Source organism: Pipra filicauda, unplaced genomic scaffold (assembly GCF_003945595.2).
Source record: "Pipra filicauda isolate LSUMZ 115617 unplaced genomic scaffold, ASM394559v2 scaffold59_size3379749_pilon, whole genome shotgun sequence".
Classification (NCBI taxonomy): Eukaryota; Metazoa; Chordata; class Aves; order Passeriformes; family Pipridae; genus Pipra; species Pipra filicauda.
In genome coordinates, this window is record NW_024104753.1 from 150764 (window position 1) to 175538 (window position 24775).

Genomic DNA, 24775 nt, shown 5'->3' on the forward strand with positions numbered 1-24775 from the left:
ATATTGTACAGAAAGGAAGCTCATATATTACTCTTCAGATGAGTTCCCATTTTATTAATCATGAAGATTTTAACAGTGGCCTGAGACAGGAAATCACAGTGTAATGATCAGCAGAGTCTGATTTAATCCTCACGTTTGGATCAGATTAAAAAGAAAACCAATATACTGCAATGTAAGTCTAGGTAGATAAATAATCAAGTTTAATTACTTTTAAACATACATAGAGCTTTTAAAACCATGTATGGCTCTACTGAATTACTAAGGCTGATTAAATATCCATGGTAAAACCTCCTTATGCTTAGAAACTTAAACTGACATTTCAGGTGGTGTTTTCAAATATAGAAAAGAAACATATCTCCTATAGTTCATAATTATCAATAATTAATTATTATTAATACCAATTATTATGAACTCTGATTAATATGTTGTTTTTAATAAAGAAAAACCCCACATTTAACTCTGTTTTAAATTAGTGTAGCTCAGATTTAAAAGTGAAGTGAAACATCTTGGTTAATGGGTTGAGGTTCAACACACACTCCATTACAACCCACTAGCCTGGAGAGTTTTTTGTTATATTTGACAGAATTTCAGTACCTTAACTCCAGTTCCTCCTCCCTCACTTCTTACCAACCCCATTCTTAGAAGGCCTGGAAAGGAAAACCTCATAATACCATTAGCATATAATAATTATTCTTTCATCAGTTGGTCTCAGTCCATTCAGTTACCCATCCATCAAAATCCAAGAAAGCCTCCAAAACTGTTCTTAAGCCTTTACACAGAAGTCCAAAGAGCAAACTGAACTAGGAATTCATCTGAGTGTGTCCTTGGAGTACTCATATGGTAGAGGAGGAGGAAGAGAGCAATTCATCCAAGAGACTACTTGTCTATCTAGCAGTGTCTTCTCATGCGTGTCCAAAAGCTTAGAAGTGTTTATGGGACTGGGAAAGGCAATTCTAAGAAATAAACAGTAAGACCTATGCATTTCATACCATGATGCATTTCAACCATCAATTCTTTGTGGTTTCAGTTTGGATGGTTTCTTGTTTTACCTTTCCTTGAAATTCGAGTTCCATCAAATCTGATATTAAAAGAATGACGTAGAAAAAGAAAGGCCTGTGCACTGAGTATTTGGATTCACAAGAACTTTGGAATTTTTATTTGGTGCAAGAGACCTCCACAGTGAAGTGCTTTTTTAAAAGTGCTTTTATTTATGCAAAACTTAGGAGTAAAGGCTGCTTAGAATATATTTATTTGGGGAAAAAAATTGGAAAATATATTATAAAATTTTGAAAAAAAAATTACCAAAGTTTTTTCTTGACACTTACTTGAACCTTTTCTTGCAATTTAGAGAAATATATTTCTTTTTCATTTGTAGTAATCTTAAATTAAGGTTTAATTGAAACTCTGTGGGTGGCCCAAAAAATTGGGGTTTTGAAATTGAGAATTCACCTCCATCTTTCAGCAAAAATTTGGGAGTGTTTCATAGTTTCAGGTTTTGTGACCTATGATTCACAACAGATAAGTTTTACTTAGAATACTCAAGGCTTTTGTTTGTTTGTCTTTGGCAAATAATATCAAGCAAAATGAAGCAGAAATTCAAAGCTATCTTAATACCTCCACTTTCCTTTATCCTCTGGGCTGTTTTTCAAGAGGGTGCAAAGGACCTCTGCCATTCTCCTCTGTCTCTTTGTTGTAAGCCTTCTGTTGTAAGACTTGCCTTTTCTCCCTGTGACTTTGTCAGCAAATCAAGGACAGCAGAGGACTGAAAAGTGCTGTTTCAGGGAGTCCAAATCCTCTGATGAATGACAAAAAAATTATTTCACCACTCAAAAGAAAAAGATGGCTTTAGATACTTCCCTTCTCTACCAAACAGTGGCCTTTAATCTCATTGCTTTTGTTGCAATACTGTAGAGCTAAGAGAGGAGAGGAGGTGTTGGCACCAGTTGGACCACACACCCACAGTACAGTGCAGATCTGCTGGGCAATAATATCCCTTGGTCCTCTGAACATCAGCACACCTTCTTCACAACTGAGTCCCAACACACGATGGAATAAAGGTTCAGTTAGTGCCATAAGGCTGAGAGGGGAAAAGTGAGAGAGGAAAAGAGGATGATTTTCTTGAGGTTGTCCAAAGTCTTACTGAGGCCTGATGGTGACCCAGAAGCAGATAAGTTTTAAACCATTTCTCACTTTGAACCCTGTCCTCATTTTCAACTCGTCTCCTTGGTGCACCTCTCTCTTTCTTGTCCCCATCACTTCCTCCCCTCCTTCCTCACCCCCTCCCCAAACGAAGTGTTCAGTTTACTCCCCCACTACAACAAAGCAGCTGCATGAAGTCACATCCTGACCAGAACGAGGAAGTGACCAATGTACACGTCTGTAGTACCCCCTGTTGTACTTAGTTTGGTCACAAGGCAGTAGTGGTTGCACATCCTCTGGATAAACGTGGGTTAAACATGTTGAAGAGAAAACCATCTAACGCGTCCGACAAGGAGAAAAGTCAAAAGCCAAAGGTAAGAATGTTCAATTTTTGTTGTCAATGAGCAATAGCAGGAATTTTTTACCAATTTACCAATTTTTAAGAGGAGGCTTTCCTTTTAAATCCTAGTTTCAGGATTTCCTAATGGGCTAGTGAATGCCTCAGTGCTGTAACCTCAGGAATCTATTTGAATATATTCACTTCATAACAGTAAGGATCCAATTCAAGGAATCATCATTGTGAAGCTGCTACAGCTGTGCTAAAGAGTCCTGGTACTGGACTTTGTCTATTATTTTAAGTTCTTCATCAGTCTTTTAACAGAGGAGCTCATAAAATCCCCTCTTTCCCTTTGATCTATGATAAATTGATGATGTACCAGAAAAGAGTGTGAGAATTGGTGAAGAATTAGAAAAGCTGTTCAATTGGTTCCTTATTTTAATAAATTTGCTTTTGCATCACCGTAACCAAAGGAGGAGAGAGTACTTGACAATTAATGTTTATCTTCATTTCTCTGGGAATTATTGAAATTCAGCCTGAATGAAATACTCTAAATAAGTTGATAATGTGCTACACTGGACACTTTCCACAATCTGGAATTGTAAGAAAGGAAGTGAGAGTTTTGCAAGAGGAATAACAATGTGTCCAGTGCTAGAAATTTATTTTCAGTCCCTGCATTGAGTGCAAAATGACCTCTGTGTGTTGTATTGTACATATGTGTTGTAAGGCTTAAGTGAAATGGCTACTGCTTGACCTGAGGGCTTCATTATCCATTTCTGCCTCAGTTTATCAGTGCTGAAAATTTAACAAAGAGATTAGAAAAGTCTTTTAGTATATCTCTGTTCTCAGCAATTCGGCAGCTCCTACTTTACAGACCCATCTTCTTATTGTTTGAGAATACACCTCCCTTAGTGACTTCTGTGTCCTAAAAGATTGTTGCAGACACTGTTCCAGCAAGAATCTTCTGTTTTTACACAGCATTGGCTTTTGCATATTGTGCTTGCAGTTTTAAACTATGATTCATTAACAGTTAAAATTAATGTGAGCTTTTTTTTTCATGGATTTGAAGCAATTTTGAATCCATTTTCCCATACACAAATGGGTTTTTTAAGCATTGCACTGGTTGCTTTGGTGTGCATTTTCTTCTGTTCAATCATCATACTGTTTTTTAATGGCAGGGAAGAAGTATAATTAATATCTAATTACACTATAGATTAAACAAGAAATGACCATGAAAGACTCTGTGGATAGGCTTTGTTTTCCTGTATGCTAAATATTTTCAAAAGCCAGTTTTGGTCACTCTCTTCTTCCAGAATAAAACATTCCTTAACAATAATCTGATTTTCATTTTTAAATTTCTTTTTCCTTCACAGTTATCCATTCATGAATTCATTCCATGCTATTAAAATGCTGGCATTATGGCTTCTCAATTATATATATGTATATGTACATAATGCTCATGGATTTGATTCACTGTAGGTGTAAAGCAGGGACAAAAGGAGTCTAACCACTTGACTGAGTGTCACAGCTGCTGACTTTGCTGTGCTGTTTTTGACCTATTGTAAGTGTTTACAAAAATGGAAAGGTCTTGGTGAAGTGTCTCAGGATGTCTTTCTGTCTCAGGAGTGTTCTTTGAGACACCTCACCTCCTGTTGGCCCACTTTTGCACAGAGCTGTGTAAACTTTCCATGACGAGAGTGCTCTTGCTCAATGTGCTATTCACAAACAGGGCATTGGAGAAAAGAGCCCCACTTTGCATAGAATAGAAATCTGACTTTGCTGTAGCATGTTTTGAAACTTGTCCCACAGAAGCAACGTCAATACTTAACTTGCTTAATGCAGAATTGGGTAAGATGGGGCACAGGTCCTTACCTCCTGACAGAAGTTAGAGGATTTCACAAGTGACTTCCCCAGATCACGTTCTGGCTGCCCCTGCTCCGAGCAGGCAACATTTGGTACCTCCTCATGCTCACAGGTCAGGATTCCACTGTCACTGTGAAGGTTGTGGGCTACCTCACCTTGCCTTTAGGCAGCTTGGACATCCCAGTGTCTCCAACGCATCCACACAGGGCCAGCACAAGACCTGTGGGAAAGCCATACGGTCTGGAATGTTAAATGAAAATCAGGTTTGCTACCCTAGACCTCAAAGAGGACACCAAAATGATCTTTTTAGGTAGCTGAATCCTAATCATGGTTACTAGTTGTCTTTATCACAAGTGTATGAACTTCTGTGCATTAATCCAAGTATTTTACCAAGATTTTCTTTTTAATCCCTTTGGTTTTATTACTTTCTAATGTGAAGAATGTTGGTATCCAGTTATGCCTTTTGATGAGGATGAAGGAATACGATGCAAAGCTGGTGTTAAAGCCCTTCTCGAGGCAATTCACTGTCCCTATATAAAGCCCCTCATAGTGGTGGACAAATGACCAGTGCAGCAGTAATACAGGTTTGCAGTATCTAATTGTCAGTTCTCTGTGTGCAATGCATTTACCTTACTTATTTACTACTGTGGTGCTTAAGGGACTTCTGCAGACGTGGTAAGTGCTGCATAGACAAAAAGTCTATCTTAGGACTCTCAGTTTCTGCTATGAAAAGTTTGATCCTGTGCCATGAAATAGTATGGTTGTATTTTTTTCGGTTAAGCAGCAGGATTTCAGTAGTGCTGCAGTCAGTCATGCTAATAACTTATTTGAATGTCTGGCAGCTTTTGTGTATGCATGGATATGCATATAACTACTGAAAGCATTTTATGTAAACTATATAAACATTCACTGTTAGGCAAAAAAACATCTACACCTGGTGTCATACAAGAGAAAATTGGGAGAGAAATGGGAGGGAAATGCTTTCAAAAGAGATCGTGGAAGGATTCTGATCCTTTGCAAGTGTTAATCATTTGCATTACTATTGTACTAATGTAGTTGCATTACTACTGTGGAACTGTACATTTGTACCTTGTACAGCAGCTGAGGATCCCAGATAACAGAATTATAAGGGAAAAGTCCTAAGGGTTAAAATTACCCTGCTTAATATTGAAGAAATTCAACCAGCTGAAGGGCTAAGCTCTCTATTTCAAGCCTGTCTCATCTAACCTATTGTCTACGCAGGACCTTAAATGATTTTCTCTCACGACAGAGCCTGTGCGTCTTCCATCCCTTCCTTAAGGGAGTCCTTACCTGCCCTCCTTTCATTTCTGCCAGATGAGACACGGCTTGGTTTACATGGCGTGGCTGTTTTGAGCTGTGGACTTATTTGTGGGCAAGTGAGGTCAAACAAACCACGTCTTGCACAAAGCCCTGAGGTTCCTGGTCACGCTGATGACTGGACTCAGCTCACTGCAGGGAGAGCATGTGCATTGCTGGAGTGTTTATTGCAGGGCAGAAAAGCAGAGGGGGTAGCTTTTACTAGATGTGTCTCAGCTGTGGGTCTGTGCAGTCTGTCCCACCACCCCTTAGAGAGCTGGGGAGGAGGAGAGCAGTTTACTTGTAGGATGAAGGAAAGACTTCTGAAAACACCTGGATTTTAGCCTCTTTGACCCTTATGATGTTACAAATGTCAGTGCATCTGGGGAATGGAATGAAGCAGATTTAGAATGACGGGGAAAAAAAAACATTCGAAGAAACTATACAGTCTTCTCTTTTGTATAGCTTCAGGCAGCACCATACAAATAAAACACCCTTAAAGAATTTCACAGATACTCTGCATTCCACTTTGCACTGTTTTACACGTTTGACCAGGTGCAAATAATCTGTAAAACATCCCTGCCTTGTCTTGCCCACTTCACAGGACATAATGTGCTGTGCAGAACCTATTCCTTTCTCTCTCTCTTTCTCTCTCTCTCTTTCTCTCTCTCTCTCTCTCTGACATTCCTCCGGACACAGCAAACTTGAGAACTGCCTGATGATTCTTGGCTTTACTTCAACGTGAAGGAAAGACGACTTTGTGCCATTTTTTCTGGCTTGACTGAAGAAAGTCTTGTGTCATTATTCTACATGACAGTTGATCTGTGTTTATGCTAAAGTTTTGAGACGTTTTTTGTTTCCTTATTCTGCTTCCAAAAGTGCTTGGTGCTTTAAACTCGGCTTACTTCTGGTGTGCCAGACAATTCAGGGTCAATGCCTCTGCATTTTGTTTAGGCAAAAATATGTCCAAGCTTCTAATTAAATCAATATTCACTTACTTAGGTGATAAATCTTTATTTGTTTTCAGGGTTATGAGATAATAGTGGCAAATCCAATGGGAGGAAACATTTTAATATGCAGATTTATGCCATGGTACGATTTCATGCCAGTAATGTTACTTTTTTATAAGCTTTAAATAAAACCCTGACTTCACAGAAAGGAATGCACATTTTTGCCATAGACTTGAGGCCAGAATTTCCCCTTTTTATATATTCTTCACAGAAGGCCTGATCCTGATTCTGAAAACACTTAAATGAATAAATTAGCTGTGATCCCATTGATTTCAGTGAGATTATCTGAGTAAAGTTTATCGCTTGCCTAAGTGTTTGGAGCCTGTAGTGCAGACAGATGCTATAAGCAAGTTTTTTGGTGCTGTATTTTTCTCAGACAGTGGTTTGTGCCTCTCCAATGGGGAATACTTGTTAAAGAAAAGAAAATAGAAATAAGTACAGCAAACCTAAACACCAAAAATAATTCAAGGCATAATTAGATCTTCCGTAGGACAAGATCTGCAGTCTAGAGATTGCTCAGTGTTAATGAATATTAACTAGGATTTATCCTTGAGTGAGGAAAGCTGAAGGTTTTAATTTTATTTCAAAGGTAAAGACTGGTAGAGTTATGAAGTTTTATATTCTTTTCTTTCCCCCTGAAATTTCGAGTGCATAATAAATGAGCCACTGCTAATGTCACAGATGCTAATTTTCACAACCATGACTGAAGTGATGTTCGTTTCCATTTGCATTTCATTCTAACAATGATGAGAGGTGATGAGTGGATGATAAGCTGTTTTCACCGTACTGCCCGCTGTGCAAATTTATGCTTATGGGCAAAGATGACACATAGTTCTGTCATTAAAGGTCTTTACTGCACTGCCTCTTGAAGAAAGACTGTTTGTCAAAATCCATTTGAACTCTGTTAAATAAGCAGAAACAGATGACAACATCTGGGAAGTATTTTTAAGAACCTGGTTTATAGTGTAAATACCTGTAGGCCTTTATCAGAGAGGGTTCAGAGAAAGAAAAAATGATACTTGTAATAACCATGTATGTCTAGATGGGGAAGGAAGGGATTACAGGTGACACTTCAGAAGGTGTTTTCTGTCTCCCTTAGGCTTCATAAAAAACTAGAACAAGGTTAGAGTTAACCTTGGGTTATTTTCCTTCTGTGAATGGAAGGCTCTACAATCATATTACTGCTCCTCTTACTTCTGGTGTTGTTTCTTCATTTATATTATCATCTTGCTTCTTGCTTATCAGATAATTATTTTTTTTCAACAGCAGTTTCAGGAACTTGTTTGTGTCTTAACATATATGTTAGCATATCTCTTTTAGTAAGGTCTTGAAATTTGGGGAATTTTGTTTTCTCACCAGGAATTCAGGGTCCAGAGTCTTTGTGGGGAAAGAACAGCCATCCCTCACCTGCCCCTTGGCAGGAGGCTGATTAGGATGGCCAGACTCCACATTTCGATGCTCACATCAAGACACAGGCTCATTGAGGTCTCACATAACTCTTGACTAGGTTTTGTATCAAAGCAAAAATGAGATCTGTGGCCTGGTCCAGTACTGACATCTTTTGTGTGTTCCCTTGATTACACCACTTTTTGAATTTTCAACCAACCTTGCACAATGTTCAGGCAATTTCTTATTTCTTCCCTGTCTTGGTTTTCCTTCACTAGCCAGGCTTAAGTCCTTAATAGCAGAACATTTTAAAACAAGTGAGAGCAAATCTCCTGGAGGGAATATTGACACATTAATATTCATTTTACTTAGAGTAACAAATCCAGTTCAGTTCTGTGTTTGTTTTCCTAAGCAAGTAAGAGCATTTCAAGAGGTATGTCTGAACAATCTTATCCAGCCATTTTTAGAAACTACATCATTTATAACTGTACTCTCTGATAAATACATAGCACAACCAGCGAAGTGACATAAATCAGCATTTAGTTGTCTTCTAACTCTTTAATTAGATTTGTGAAGCAGTTGACTTCAATATTGTGTTTCTAGGAAACCCAGAATACCCCAAATTAAACATTGGCAAGGATGTCTGTCATTGCTGGGAAAAAAGATCAGTAGCTACATATGGGCAGGACTGGCAGAGGATGTGGCCTACAGTTTTCTGTAGTTTCAATGCTCTTCTAGGAACCTCTATCACAGCAAAATGACTGAAGTCATTAGAAAGCTCTCTCTTGGCAGCTAGTATAAAGAATTTGTGGTTGGCTACACACACTTCATCCAGAGGAAACAACCCCTTGGTGTGCGGGCAGAAACCGCTGGGAATACCCAATCCTGAGAAAGGTAAAAAAGTCTTCCGGGTCTCTATAATCACAATATCCCTTAACCTTTATCTTCTGGAAGCCTGCAACAAACATAGCAGGCTTACTACAGCTGATAGAAACAGTTATACTCTGTTCCACAAATTATCAGTGTCAGTGGTTTTGCTAGACATTTTGCTGTTTGGCACCAGGCTACAGATTATATATGCTCTGAATATTTAGCAAGTCTTATGTCCTTTAAACCATCCTAATGGAAACCTTTGTCTCGTGCATCAGGTAGAGGTATGCTGTATGTGTGTTGTTATTCCACAGGGAGATGAATGACCACCTACCTTTTTTCCCAAGTGAAAGCTCTTCTGCATACATGCTTGCTCTTACCTTTCTAGCTCTTTTTTGAATCCTATTCCACTTACAGCGCACCCAAAACTATGTTTTTACTATTTTTCTTCTTCTCAAACTTGGGGCTGAAATTCCACCTTAGGGAAGAGTTTGGAGACTGCTCCAGGAAAGTTGTTTCTTTGACTATATATGATATATACCTTACTGCCACTTTTTTTCCCCGGCCCTCTTTGGTTTATTACATGGATACACAGAAAGCTGGTGTGAGCCGCTGAATTATTATATTAATTGTTGTGTCTGAACAACTCGTAGCTCCAGATTTGGGGTATTACAGCTGGATAATGACACATTCTTCAGGCTGCTTAATTGCCAGTCATAGCATCTTCTGGCACCGTTCTGATAAGCTGAATGTCAACAGCAAATGGTCTTTTATCTCTAATCATCACCCAGCACTGAAGTTGACAAGTTTTCTCTGGGAAGAAGATCAATCTCCTGTTTTGCACCATTATGTCTTCTGGGTGGAGTTTTAGTCCCGCTCCTACTCTTCTATGTCTTTATCTCTTTTATCATTGTCACAAGAACAACCATATAACCTCACACTCCTGTACTTGATTTCCATGAGATGCTGAGTGGTTACTTCCCTGAGAACTATAGGAAGTTGGAAGTTCCTCTCCTTGGTCATGTTGACCTCATTCAGAAAGTCTGTTGTTCTTTCAGGTATGTGGAAAGAGACGTGAGACATGAGGTTACTGAAATACTTGAGTACTTGGCTTTAGGTTTTTCTGCAGTGTTTCTCACAGACAAGATAGATGCTAGAAGAGTTCTGTTCAATCAGAAAACATGGCAAAGCTATGGTGCAGTTTCATGTCTGCCCTCTACCACTATGTTTGAGATAGAGATGGAGCTTTGTCACTGACAGCCCACAGCCCTGAAATAAAGAAATCAACTTCACTTAGCAACAGCACAGCCAAAAGCAGATGTGTGAAGGTGAGACGACAAAGTGGCTGAGACAGCTGAACGAGCTCACTCAGCTTGACTCTCTGCTGCCTTCACCTGTGCAAAGTGGATGCTAAGCTTTACCACTCACGAACTGCTTTCACTCGCCACAGTGGTGCTGTTTTTCTCTTGTATTTCTGTCTGTCTGCCTCCTTCTTTAAGATCAGATGTTCAGTATAAAAACCTCTTCCCAGAGTGGCAAAGGAGACATGGTTCACTGATGGATGAGAGGCTCAGAACCTGTGTAGAGGGTGCATGAAATGACTGATGATGGTAGAGCAGGCATTCAGCTCTAGTCGCAAGCACATGGCAAGCCTTTTCTGATGTTGTCCATTGGCGTGTTTCCATTATTTTCTTCCTGTCTCTGTAATGGGGTTTATATTTGCTTGATTAATGTATCTTGGTAATTGTGGTAAAATGTTTGAAAACTTTGTATTTGGGATTTTAGCCAGTATGAGAATGAATGGGAAAAGGCAACATCTTCCCACCTGTTCATGAAAGCTTAAAGCCTTGTAGCTGGGACAAACCCCTTTGCAGTGATAGAGGTGATTTCAGTAGGATTTGGAATATGGCCTTGAATTTGGGGTTCAAAGGACACCTTGAAGGCCTCGCTGCTGTCTCTGCCTCAGTAGCAGCATCTCATTTGTGTCTCTCAACTGCGTGCGGCTTTCATGGAGATTGCAGGAGAAGGGGGGGGGGGAAGAGCTCAGTCTCAATTTTGTCATGTGTCGAAAGGAAAACACACTTCATGCACCTGCTACATTTGTTTTTCATGAAATTAAGTTGTAGTTTTCCACTGAACTGTGATTGTCATAACCCATGCCACAGAGACAATCATATGGAGAGAGGGGAAGTGATGTGCCCATACCGGTACCATTTGTTGTGCCCAGTATCCCAGGGAGCTGTTGATTGTATTCATTCCTTTCTGGTCTATGAGTGACCTGAACAGTATCAGGATGCTATCTTGTCTTCAGATGAATATTATTTTTCCTGGGATAGCAGTTATAGAGCTTATGCTACAAAGAAAACCCAGAATTTAACACATCCTAAATTCTGGACTAAGAATTATTCTTACCTAGTCCCCAGTCACATGGAAAGCCTGAGCTGGCAACCTTCTTTCAGTTTCCATAGTCGTCCAAAATCAAAAGGTTACTGAACTTATTTTACGAGTTCAAATTTCCAAGGAGCATATTTTAGATTCCCAGGCATAAGTTGTGCAAGCACGTCCAGTTTTTGTAGCCTGAGAGGCTTCAATGAAGTGCCACATGTCTTTCTTCAACTGTACAATAAGGATAACTTATAACAATAAATTATGACAATAAGCCAACACTGGAACTCAGACAAGGGAGGATACATGAAAGGGAAAAAATGGTGACTCTGGTCTACATTTGAGAGTCAAAAGTTAACCCACTATAATGAATATATTATTTGTTTGTTTGTTTGTTTTGTTTTTCAAGATAAAAATAATTTAAATAAATGGACATATAGATCTGATGAAACATGAAAATTCACAGTGACTGATGATAGATACTGCACTGAATTTTGCTTCTCTACTGTAGTGCATCTCCATTAAGGCAATTTTAGCTAATCTCACTATGGATTCATTAATCAAGTGTAGTCAGGATGTCTGAAGAGAGATAATGAAGGGGAAAAAAATGGCCTATTGTTTGGATCTTATTCTTCAGCTAGTTAGTTTGTTTATCATATTCCATAATATTTGTACCCCGATAAATAAGTTCCAGCTGCAATTAGTTATCATAAGAGACAACTAGCACATTTTTATTTACTTACAAGTTCAAAATTATTCTATAAATAGATCAATTAACTTTGTGTTATCTTTATATCGAATGCCTAAACAGATTTTCAACCTGCAGTATCAAATAACAGTGACATGGAAACAAGGTGGACCAGTAGCATTTTAAAATTTCCTCCCTTTAGCCAAAGACACAAGCATCCATGGAGACAAATTCCCTAATCCTACATCTTTTCTCTAAGCACTAACATCCTAAGTGCATACTGCAGTATCAGCAGTCCTTAGTGCCTTCCAAAATTTCTCCTCTAAAAAGCCTAAGAAAAGATTTGTTCATTTTTTACTTACTTTTTACTCATTTAGGATTACATACTGTATACCTGCCCCACATAAAGCTGTCACTATGTTACTTTAAAAAAAAAAAAAAAAAAAGAAGTTGAGGTTCTAAGAGCCTGGTGGGGCTGGAGCCTGCTGAAGATGGGAATGTTTATAAGCTCTGTGATATTAACTGCAGCACTCAACCTCAGGTGACATAAAGCATGCAAAAAAGAACTTTCTGTCAGTTTTATTATTTCTAAAAAGGTTCCCCTTGAAAGAGAAGAGTGACCTTGCTCTGCTGAGCTGACATATGCCACTGAATTAATGGCTAAGCTTTGCTGTAGGGAAGCTTGCAGAAACATTACAACTCCAATGGCTGAGTTTGCTGTGAACATTAATCAGGGGAACCAACATGATGTATCAAACACTCATTTAAAAGTAATAAAAACTAACTTTCTTTCTCCCCCTCTCCACCAACTTTCTTAGAATTAGCTGATTGTTGGTTATTACCTGTTGTCAAGGGTAAGACTGCAGTATGGAAGTAAAACTTGTATAAGGGTTTTCTAAAGTTTGCTTACTCTTCAGAAAAAAAAAAAAACAAAAACAAATGAGCTTTTGGGATGGTCAGATTTGACCGTGACTTAGAGGTTATTTTTTAATCTTGTTCCCATCTAGAAGGTCATTTGAGGGAACACCTTCCACTGAAAATGTCCTTTTCCTTGGCAAGGAATGCACAAGCTGCCTTGCATCCTCGGTGACTCCCTGGAGGCAGGACAGCTCCCATGATACGCTTGAGCAAAGCATAACGTAGGCAAGGAAGGTCTTGCTGCCATTGAAATAACCTCTGTGGAGGATCTTGTGGTGCAATGGTCAAGTTGAAGAGGCTCTGACCAAACCACTGTCTCACCAGGCAGGAGTATTTTCTGCCTGTCCTGTGTTGCTCCGCTCCACAGTGGGTAGGTGAGCGCGCTACAGTCGGCAGCTGTAGCCACTGCTCGGGCTTCCAAAAGGAACAGGAAACCCCTCAGGCAGGCTGTGTCTCTCCGGGCTATTCTGAGTGTGGTTTATGTGCAGCACCACGAGTAGGCTCTTCATTGCCTCTTCTGCTGAGCATTCATGGCAGTCACATTCCCACCTCCTCTGTGGGAGTGTGGTGGCTGCCCCACTCCGGGTGTGCTGGACAGGCACGGGGGTCCCTTCAAAACTGAGCCCTTGGGGGCTGTGTTCTTCCAAGCTCATCACTGGGCATTTAAGTATTTTTGTCTTCACTGAAAGCCTGCAAACGTGCTTGTGAGTAATTTCTCTCGCACAGGAAACCCAGCCAAACCCTGCAAGGTCAGGACCTAGATAACACACAGCATTAATAAAATCATGCTGTATAAGTAAGCAGGGGAAGGGCTTTAATTGAAGCTAGGTGATTCGTTTTTAAAATATGAGAATTCGTCTGCCAATTCATCTGGTTTGAAGAGGAGAAAGTTTCAGGAGAGGAAAGATGTTGGTATTTAAGAGATTAAAGATCAAAGCCTGCAATGCTTACGTAGTGTTTAACCAATCTTTTCTCAGACAGCACTCTCCTTACTGCAGTGATGATGGTTTTGTGGAGGGTGGATTTCAAGGCTCGTCCCTCAATGATGTTTCTGCCCATGTGTAAATCAAGGGTAAAAAAAAAGGATACCAGGGAGGTAGAAGTGCACATCATGCCAAATCCTTAACTGTCATTTTCATAGCTCCTTTGAGTTTGTCACACATCCTTAACCTTCTTTTAAAGTCATTTTCTTTTCATGGTTTTGTGTGCCACTGAAAGTCACTTTTAATTAAATGTCATATAAATAATAAAGTCTTAATTACATAATTATTGCAAATACCTGTGTGCACACTCCCAGAATTGGACAGACTGCCAGAAGAGCACTTGAAGTGACTTTTCTCACCGGGAACTGAGAGTGCTCTGCAGTAACTGGGCAGGAACGATGGTGCTCAAAATTCAGGGTCAATGTTCATTTAAAGAAAGAAGAATCAGGTCCCTTCCCCCCCTTGCACATTTTGCAACAGTCACTTGCACAAAACTTTCCTACTGTTAAGACTGACGTTTCTTAAATTACTTCCTTATTTAGTTCCTCACAAACTTGTTTAATCAACACGGCACAGTTTTTGCCAGATGAAATTGCCGTTTTGCTCAGACATCCCACCTGGCTTGCCTCTTCCTGAGGAAGACTTACAGACCTTACAAGCTATCTCAGTGTCGTTGAACTTCAGGAATGGTAGTTTCCCCCTTGCTCTCAGCTGCCCCAGGGCCTGCCCTGTGCGAGGTGCCCCTTGAAAGCGCTCGAGACGGGTTTCTGGTGGAAACTCTGACGTGCGGGCTGGGTTATCTGGAACTACGTGCTTCGTGTCAGCGGAGCTTTAGGCTTGAGAGACCGAGGCTGGTACCAGGTAGAGGTGCTGATAAAACAGCTGCTCAGTGTTTACTTTGGAGAGCACGGTTTGTTCACCTGGAGGAGTGTTAGGCACGATTAACTCGTTATTTAATCCAGCTTTTCTTTTCCAGCCCTTTCCCATCATTAAAATGAGGCAGTTTTGCTCAAAGTCCACTTTGCTCCCCTCTCTCCCCACCTCCATGCGGTTACTGAATACCAGGCCACGATAAAATTACAGAGTCATTTTTAAGCCAGTTAAAAATGCCAATTCAGTAGATTGTTCTATTTGAGTTAGCAAGAACAAGATGTATCTTTTTTATTGCTTTTGACTGGTGAAGTACAGGGTTTAGGCCATGTTTTGTGTGGGCCATAAAGTTATATTAATAGATTGGTTAGTGGTCAGAAGTTCTGTATGTGTCACTAATGTGTAAAAAGGAAAAAAATCCCTGAAGTAGAAAGGTCATGGTGTCTTCTCTATTGTTGCTTCTCTTACTCCTTGGAGAGTTGCTTAGTCTTGTATGCAAATTCTCATTCTTTATACAGAACCGAGGGGATTTTTGGTAGTGGTGTTGTTTGGGGTTTGTTGGTTGTTTTTTTTTATTTTCCACAGAACATCCAAAAAGCTAAAAACTGCCATCTTGCCATCTAGGAAAGTAGGAGACAATTCTTTTGATTATCTATGCAACAAGATAAGCTAGCAGAGTGGAAATATTCATCCCTACTTGGTAACTCTTAATTGCATTTTCAGAGTAGTTTCCTCCTTCTGAAGGGACTAGGACAATTAGCAAACAGAAGAAATGAACGAAATTTTGATCTCCACCTGTCTCCATCCATCAGAGCATCAAGAACGGGCTGTTCTCTTGAGGGCTGCTGTGGCTTCTTCCAAGAGAGAGGGAAGAAGACAAACGTCTGTGGCACGCAAGGAAATTGAGCAACATGCTGAGTTCCCTTTTTGTTACTCCCAGTGGCCACATTTGCCCCTATACAGCTTACACAGTTTGGGTAGTCTGAGGGTGAATGGAAGCTAAAAATGAAAATGCATGGAGGAATTGGAAAAGATTGACTTGTGTGAGAGGGTCAGTACAAAGCCATTGCATCATGCTGGACTTAAAAGATATTTTGAACAGGACTTGAACCAAAATAAAATGGGCCAGAATTTCTCACAGTAGGGAACCAGATCTCTGAGCAGCGTGAATTGTCCAATGGAAAACATGAGATGAATATCACCTATAATGAATTTTTAGCAGGATAACTGCTGTCAGTTTTGGCTCAAAGGTTGTCTTTAGACACAGAGAAGCTCTGACTAGCTTCTCATAAGAACTATCTGACTTCTATAATATGTCCTACGAGGGAAGAATGTTTTATAACTGAAAGACATGTATTTCAGAACCTGTTGTTGTTGTTTTACTATTTGCATACCATACCATACTATTTTCTGGGGAAAACTATAGGGTATTTACAGACGAACCCAACCATCAACTGCAGACTGTCCAAATTAAAATAAACGACAATTACATAGCACTTATCCCTTTAAAAGGATTATTTAAAGTTCCTGGATTTCAGGGAATAAACAATATAGGAGAAGATGGAAGGAGGATTTAAAATACTGAAAAGCATCTTTGATATTTTTTATTATGTTGATACTGAAAGGGAAGGGATGAAAGTTTGTGCATTGATTTATAGAAATTACTTGATTGGTCCTTGTGTGGGAAAACACAGTTGTTTGTCCCCTACCCACGCCTCCATTAGATATTACTGAGCAAATTCCTATTTGCTCAACATATCCACTGATAGCTCTTGCATGAATCAAGCGAGAAAAACCACTTAACTTTATAGGATGGTATCAAAAGTCAATAGCGTATTTTCTCCTGGTAGCTTTGCATTTACTTTAAAAGCCTCCCTTCACCTGGAAATAAGGCCTGTTCCTATCTTCACAAAGTAGGTGTTCCCTGATGCTAATGCAGTGACTGACACTACTGAAACTAATAGTTCCATTCTCTTTGCAGCCAGGAGCTCCTAAATCTGCTTTTCGTTATCAGTATAATGGGGTTGGATATGTTTTTAAAAGGTGGTGCCTATTGATTACTTAATGGAAAAAGTTAGTATAGAGAACTGCTGAAGCAGCCCTATTTAGTGCTCTCCAGTGCAGCAAGACCATTATCTACAACAGTGGAAATCATCCTGTAACCCTTATTAATATTTAATAAGGATGAAGCAACATTGAAGTACACTACGAAATAGCCCAAGGCTTCTGCACATGTAGGATATAAGGTTGTTTCGAGGGTTGAAAACGAATAACTGATTTCCCTGTGCTCAAGCTGTTTATAGGTAATACCAACAATAAACAATGTTTTTCCTCTTGTTCCTTTTAAAGTATTTGCAGCACATCTGCACTTTAATATACAGTTATTCCTACTAGACATATTGAAGTGATTGAATGCAACAGAAAGGTCAGTGTATGTTTAGAGATCGCTGTGGGAGAGTATTTTATACTTTCCCAGTATTGCTGTGAATCCCAGCCTCCCTCTCTATCCCTCTCACTCCATGCTTCAGGGCACATTTGGCTGGGTTGACAAGCTAGTGAAAGGTGTTAATCCTGTCTAATAGAACCATAATCCTTGGGGCTGTGTTTTTATATCATACTATTGAGCTAACCCCTTGTCACAGGATATTGTTCATCTACTTGATAGCAAAGTTCTTTATGGGAATTTTAGATAAAATTAAAGTGTGCAATCCAAATTGTCCTTTTAGATTTCACAAGGTAAAAACAAACAAACAAAACCACAATGTTTAGCCAACAGAGATTTTCTGAGAGATTACAATCAATTAAGAGGAGAGCTGTGTGGGTTTTTTCTTTTTTTTCTTTTTTTTTTTTTCCTCTCAGTGAGTAGTGAATGTCATTTTACTTGTCCAAAAATATTCACAAATCTGGGTCAGTTTCTTCAAATAACCTTTGGCTGGAAATATTTTTCAGGTTAGATGTGCCCAGAAATGTAGGGGAGAAAAAAAAAATGTTATTTCTCTTTCTCTTGAGCTGCACTGCTTAGAACATGGAGCCAGAATGTGTGTACACTTTTCTCTTCCATTTGTCTGTGCTCAGGCCTCTCCCCCTGCTATGTTGACATTAATTTTTTTGGGGAAGGTGGCAAAGCAGGTTAATAAATAAGTTTGGGAAAACAGGGAAATATAACAGCAAGGAGCTTTTATTTTCTGTTGTGTTCCAGAGGATGCTGATTTTATTCTTCTCAAATGGAGATTTTAAGACAAAGTATTTTCACATGGCTTCCTGTAGGGTTTTTTGTCATTTTTTTTTTTTCCTCTGCAAACTACTTTTAGTTTAAAAGTGGCTGCATGCAAGAGAAGGGAACTAATATGGAGAGTAACCTTGTGATTTATGAGCAGGGACTGAAAAAGATGGGGTCCTTCCTGGGTGGAAACACCCATGGCTGAGAGATTTCTCCTTAACTTCTCTGGAAGCAGGTCCATGCCTGTGTGACTGCAGTGCAAAGGCGGGTAAAGGGACAGCCTATTAAAACAGTCCTTTTCTCCTCCTCTTTTGTTGCCCAAAGGATGATCTACCTCAGTTACTTCTGAGGCTACCTCATGGAAAGTTTTGCCTGGTGAAGAAGGTTGGAACTCTGTAATAGTAGAGCCAGGAGCTCACAGCTCTCTTGTGTTCCTGTTTGGAAAGCAAAAGGAGGTAGCTGGAGATTCCAGGTGAAAAGGGCACAATGGGTCCTTTAAAAACCCGGCGGAAATGAAAAGATGACTCACGTTGCTGGGGGTGGGGGAAGAAAGCAATGGAACAAGGAACTAGTCTGGCTGAAATCAAGGGGGCAAGGCAAAATGATGAATAAGTACAGGAAAAGCTGTACTTAGCTGTACTAGCCAGGTAGTCTGAAATCACTTATTAAATCAGTCAGGATGTATTTATTTTGTGGTTTGCTATTTAGTTCAGGGTTTCTTTTTTTCCTCCAGAGGGGATTTTGAATACTCAAAAATAGACTGAGATGATATTGCATCGTATATAATAGTAAACCCTGCTCAAGAATTCTGATACTGCATTAAAGACTTTCATTTAGTATGGAAGAGTGAAGTACTTAAAAAAAAATGAGTCATTCTGGATTTAGCTTTGAGTATTGGTGAAGACATAAAAACAAGCTCTTAAAGACACTGTAGAGTGGATAGATGTACAAATTCTGGCTGTTATTAGAGCCGCACTTAAAGGGACTTCTGACTTGCCATCAATGTCAATTTTATGCATTTTGCCACCATGGGTAGCTCTGTGTCAGACAGCTCTGCCTGGGCATGTCTGACAGGTATTTCTGTATGACCTCTCACCTCAAAATCTGCTGTGCCACTTCCCTGCTTTCCATGCCACTTATCCGCATGCAGAAAGGGTGAAAATTGGAGGGAAGTAAGAGCAATCCATTCACAGTCTCTTGATGCACAGCTCAGGTGATGCAGCTTCTCTTCCGCTAAGTAAAGCTGTGACACGGGAAAAAACTGTACCCATTTGTGTTTAAAAATCAGACATTCTAATTGGACAATTGAGAAGAAAAACACGAGGCCTGCCTGATTATTCTGTTACTCCCTCTGCAACGTATGCATTTTAGACAAGATGTATTTACAATCCTCGGTGGTCCTTGCTGATTCCTGTTGGAAAAGAACCATAAATAGTTTCCCCAGCTGCAAAAGTACACTGTATAAATTGTCACAATTTATACCACCGTGCCTGGGTCTATAGCTTGTATCATATTTATGGAAACAGCTTTTTTCCCGAGCTCTTAGACAGCAGTGTTTCTGGCCTACAAGTAGTGCATAGGTATCTGAGTATAAGTAATGTGAAATAGATGTAGAAGAACTCCTAATCATATCCTTACCTAATTAGTATTTGGAGCAGTATTGTTTCTCTTTACTCATTTTTCTGCTTCTGGCTGGACAGTCACAATTTTTTTCCCCCTCACAGTCACCTTCTAGTTGGTTTCTAGCTGGATGTAGCGGTTCACGGTCCGCTGATATGGGAGGAATTTTTAACACAAACAGATGACTTGACAGTTGTATTTAAGTCTTAATAACAGAACAAAAGACCACCAGTGAGTCAAGGTTTGTCTTCTCCTCTTTTACAGCGCACAAGCAGCTTTGGAAGCTTTGACCGTTTCAGGCACCACTCGATATCAAAGACAGATGATTCAGCTGAGGTCTGTATAACACAAAGTTTTAATTTCTTCACTTCTTTCCCATGACAGTTATACAAAAACATCGGGAAACTAACGTGTACATTTTACACTGGTGGGAACTTTGCTCGTGTCCCTGAGGCTGTCTGGGTGATTGAGGCCTTGCCAAAATGAACAGGACAATCACACCTAAACTTTAGCGCTTTGGTGTGAAGATTAGAAACAATTTTTCAAAAACCCACAAAAGTGCACTTCACAGTGGTGCATGCCCAAAGTAACCAGTACTTTACAAGTAACCCACAAATATGTCACTTTTGTTTTCAAGACCCCTGCAAAAATCCTCTCAATTCTTATTTGTATTAGGGGCAATAAATAATGGCAAACAACATTTTCTAGCATAAAATATATTTTCTTTCTTTCATTCACACATACACTGGTGTGCTGCAAACCTGTTTATGTACATGATATTTCAGGAAAATGGCCAGGACTGACTTTCATCCTGCTAACTGTATTAGTGTCCTTAATATTTCCCTGTAATTCCTATTCCACTACACTGCATTTTACTTTCATGGTGAGTTATTGCTTACTCTTTTATTTCAAAACAGATCTCTGAGCTGGAGACTATAAGTGACATTGGAGAAACAGTACAAACCAAAGCAGCAAATAATGGAGGAAGTCTGAGTAAGAAGATGAGAGCCATCTCACTCACCATGAAGAGAAAGATGGGTAAAAAGTACATCAAGGCACTCTCTGAGGAAATGGTAAATACAACCTAAGAGTCTTGTGTTTGTTGACAATGCATGTGAAGTAAAAATTTTCTGTGAATTTCTCCCCTTCATGTTTCAACAGGGTAACACACACTGAATTAAACCAGCTTTTGGTGTGTACCATTTCTTTCATGTGCATGTTAGTGTACATATACACACACAGCACCACATGGTAAGGGACTAAGTGGAGTTTTACATCACTTAATTTCACTTTTTCATCAAGGATCATGTATACAAGCAGTGCAAAAAAATGTCCTGATATGGACAGAAGGGAGTATCGACTGAACCCCATCGTCAGTCTCATACTGAAGTTGTAAAAAAAGCCCCATTAGAAGAATTTATCTTTCAATACAAGAAATATTTCCAATGTCCATTTTGTAAAGGTCAGCCAGCATCCCAGAGAATGATAACTCATATGCCTTATCTCCTTTTACCTTATCTAATCTTGGTGAAACTATCCTCATTAAACATAAAAACTTACTGCAAACCCTGTTTTCTCAATACATTTTGTCAGTGTGTTCCAAATTTAAAAAAAAAAATAAGGAAAAAGAACTTATCACACTTAACAATCCTAAAAAAATCTCCCTGCTCTGCATCCTCTCTCACACGTGTCAATATCAAATAAGTAGGGAAAATAAATAAGAAATCTCACAAGTAGAAAACAGTGTTTCACAGGATACCTTTAAACAGTTTTCGGAGGTCAAAGACAAGGATCCCTATTTCATTAGTTTAGGTTTTTTGGTTGTTTTTTTTTTTCCCCCTAAACTTTGAGAGGTGGCAATCCATGTTGTTTATATTATTTTTTATATTTACCATCTACACATTTACGGTGACAATTCCCATTATAGAAATTCAATGGATTATCTGGTTGGACACACATGTAGCATGATCTCCTTTCCTGCAGGAGATGATGACAATCAATACCAGCCCCCTGATTAAGCTGTGGGTTGTGCTGCTGGCTGGTGTAACAAGCACGGTCCTTGTTGAAAACCAGTATAGTCTCATTTCAGTGCCATGCCTGATATGTGCCTGTATGGGCCTCTACTTCATCCACACACCATCATCTTTGCTTCACTGCATCATTATAACTAATGAATAACTAATATTTCCCCAAATATAATGTAACATCCTAAGTACTGCAGGAAATTTCAGTTGCATCAGGATATCATGCACACTGACAATGTGATGAAATCCTCTGAAGAAACTCCTTCCTTTGAAAGCTCATCACTATTTCATTTAGCTGCTACATCATCTCTAACTTACCTGTGACCAGAATATGGGTCCTGTTGTTTTGAACAGGCTTGTGATTCCTGAGGTGTGAGGTATTGGTATAAACTCAAGGGGCCAATTTCATACACCATTAGATTTTGTGAGAGAAACCTGCATCTGTTAGTTCTGAAATGCACTGGATTTTGAGGCCAATGTTGGGCAGCATGGTGAGCACAGTGCTGGAACACACCAATGCCATATGTGTGTGAGAGCTGTCTCCCAAACACCCCGGCCACAATTTTCAGAAGTTCAGTGCAAAACACAGCTGTGTCAGCTAGAACTTCACCATGTGCTTTCAGAATTGAACTTTACATTTCCTTCTCCGAGACAAGCAGAAAAAAACCACCTTATCTGGCTACCTACAAATTTCCCATTACAAGCCTTTGTCTCTGCCATGGTATATTGCAGCCTTTCGAGAGGGAGGAGCAGAGTAGCTGTTTGAGCAGGGGTGGAATAGAGTGAGTGAGACAGAGACAAGACAGGGAATTTCTCCAAGGTTCTAGGGGTGAGTGCTGGGCACCCATAGTACCAGGCATTCAACTTCTAAAATGCTTCCTCTGACAGAGTGGTTCTTAATAAAGTACAATGATTAATTAATCTCCAATGATGATTTAAAAAGAAAAAAAATATGTTTATCTAAAATACATTTCTTGGGGCTAAACATCTGATTTTTGTGTTAAAGAATGAAGAAGGAAAAGACGACAGTGATCCTGGTGGTGGAATACACACTGAGAAGGTATCCCTAAAAACCAGTGACTCTTTGGAAAGTCTCTATAGTCTGAACAGTGGCCAGAGCTCATCTAGTAAGTACAAGATATCTATACTTCTTATTCAGTCATTTGATCAATATAGTTATTGTTTAAGTCTGCAGTATCAGAGCTGGTGATGGTAAAGAGCTCTTCAGTCTGGCAGACAAAAGTGTAATTTGATTAAATGGGTAAATTGATTAAATGGGTAGCAGCTAGATACAGCTCTGTCCAGAAAGAAGCTCAGTGCTTTCAAGAGTGGAAATATTAACTGAATTTAAAAAATCGCATGGATTATAGGGGATGTTGCTGGTAAATATGCCACAATTTTTTTGTGGGGTTATCACTGCTATAGTGCTGTCACCCACAGGGTTGCAATCACTGGGTGCAGCCACAAAAACATCCTCTCTGTGAGTAGTGGCTCTGAGTTCATCCTTTGCCCCGCAGATGAGAGGCAGACAGCGAGAGGTCTCTCTGAGATGACAGGTGGTGGGGGTCTGACCTGGCAGCTTCAGGTCATGATGCAGAGAGACACAGCTCACTTGAAACCCACTGAAACCCCTCCCAACAGGGTAGTCTTGGCCAGAGGGTGGATGAACCTCTAATGAGAAGTTTGCCTTCACCTCTCCATGTGCTGGTCTGCTGTGGCCATTGGCTGGGCAGGCCAGAGTTAGCCATGATGACATTGCAGTGCCACCCCTGCAGGCACTGCTTGAGCCCTGACTGCAGACTGGAGCTGCAGTCCACACCATTTGCACTTAGCAGTTAATCTGGCCCTGAGATGGAACTGTGCACTTAAGCAATCATTTCAAACAAAACCATTTTTATGATCATTTTCTATGATGTGATTTGTGAAAATCGTATATGGGAGTTTACTTCCAACACGCTGCTGCTCTTATCTAAAAACATATTTGGATGGGATATTGCAGAGCTTGCTCAAATTTGCTTGAATTACTCTGCCGATATTTTATTGCTCAACTTGGATAAAATGACAGGCAGAAATGTTGATAAGATTAAAATTTCCCCCTGCAATGCAGGTTCCTTTGATGTTTCAGCTAGCTCTGTAATGAAATAAAATAACTTCTACAGTACTTGTTTTCATTTCTCTGAATAAACAGGAGAAGTTCAGCAGAATTAATTCCCTAAACTGCACTTTTAGGGTACATATTATTAATCTGCAGAGGTAATATTTCAAAAAGTCTGTAAGTAAAATGTGTAGTCTATTAGTATCATCACCAGAAAAAGATTGCTGTAGGGAAGATATTAATGAAAGATCTCCTACCCATTTTCTTTGGTCTCTTGTAGTATGATTTTTATTGAATGTATTTATCCTGGAAAATGTCAAACCCACACAGAGTACGCTCTGTCTCTGATTCTGTGTTTTTAAACACTTTCCTGTCGGCTGCTGGGCAGAATTGCATGTCTGGGCACTTGGTGCAGGAGATCTCTCAACTTGACTGTCTTTCAGGTGGGGTGACCAGCTGCTCAGATGGAACGAGCAACAGAGACAGCCTCCGGTTTGATGATGAGGTCCCCTACAGTGGCCCCTTCTGCGGCCGGGCCAAAGTCCACACTGACTTCACACCAAGTCCTTATGACACTGACTCTCTGAAAATCAAGGTAAGACAACCACTTGGACTTCCTATTTCCCAGAAATGCCAGGGGGGGCATTTATTACATGTGAAGAATATGTTTACTGATGCATTTTTAACTGTTAAACACATGTAACACTCTAAAAGCAAGACCCATCTGGTTTTGCAGTGCTTTTGTAAGGACTTAGTTCAGACAATGCTGCAAAGCCAACTCCTGTTAAAGGCCTTTTAAAGCATAGATTCCAGGTGGATACTCCATCATGGCATCTACGTAGATACCACAGCTTTCCTCAGAGTAACATACATGTTGCTTCCCACATACTAGGTCTGGAGTAAGACTAAAATCTCCTGGGGTGTGAAGTTGTCTCCCCAGCTTTTTCAGTCACAACCAGGATATATCAGAAGCTCAGTGGCACCCACTGTCTTTAAATAGAAGATGTTTGCCTTTCCACAAAGCTTTTCTTTAAGCCTAGCTTTGAACTA

At 39.7% G+C, this 24775-nt stretch overlaps 1 protein-coding gene across 2 annotated transcripts in view; it reads left to right on the forward strand.

Moving 5' to 3' along the window:
* Nucleotides 1–24775, forward strand: part of LOC113987260 (SAM domain-containing protein SAMSN-1-like) — an 83948-nt gene that overhangs the window by 45973 nt on the left and 13200 nt on the right. Inside the window, exons 1-5 of one of the 2 annotated variants that reach the window (XM_027719800.2) lie at nt 2382–2513; nt 19871–19942; nt 20524–20679; nt 22637–22757; nt 24169–24320. In XM_027719800.2, coding sequence (XP_027575601.1) covers nt 2457–2513; nt 19871–19942; nt 20524–20679; nt 22637–22757; nt 24169–24320 — 558 coding nt within the window. In that variant the 5' untranslated portion in view covers nt 2382–2456. Of the gene's footprint in view, nt 1–2381; nt 2514–19870; nt 19943–20523; nt 20680–22636; nt 22758–24168; nt 24321–24775 lie in introns of those variants that run through there. The other variant, XM_027719798.2, reaches the window with a different exon arrangement.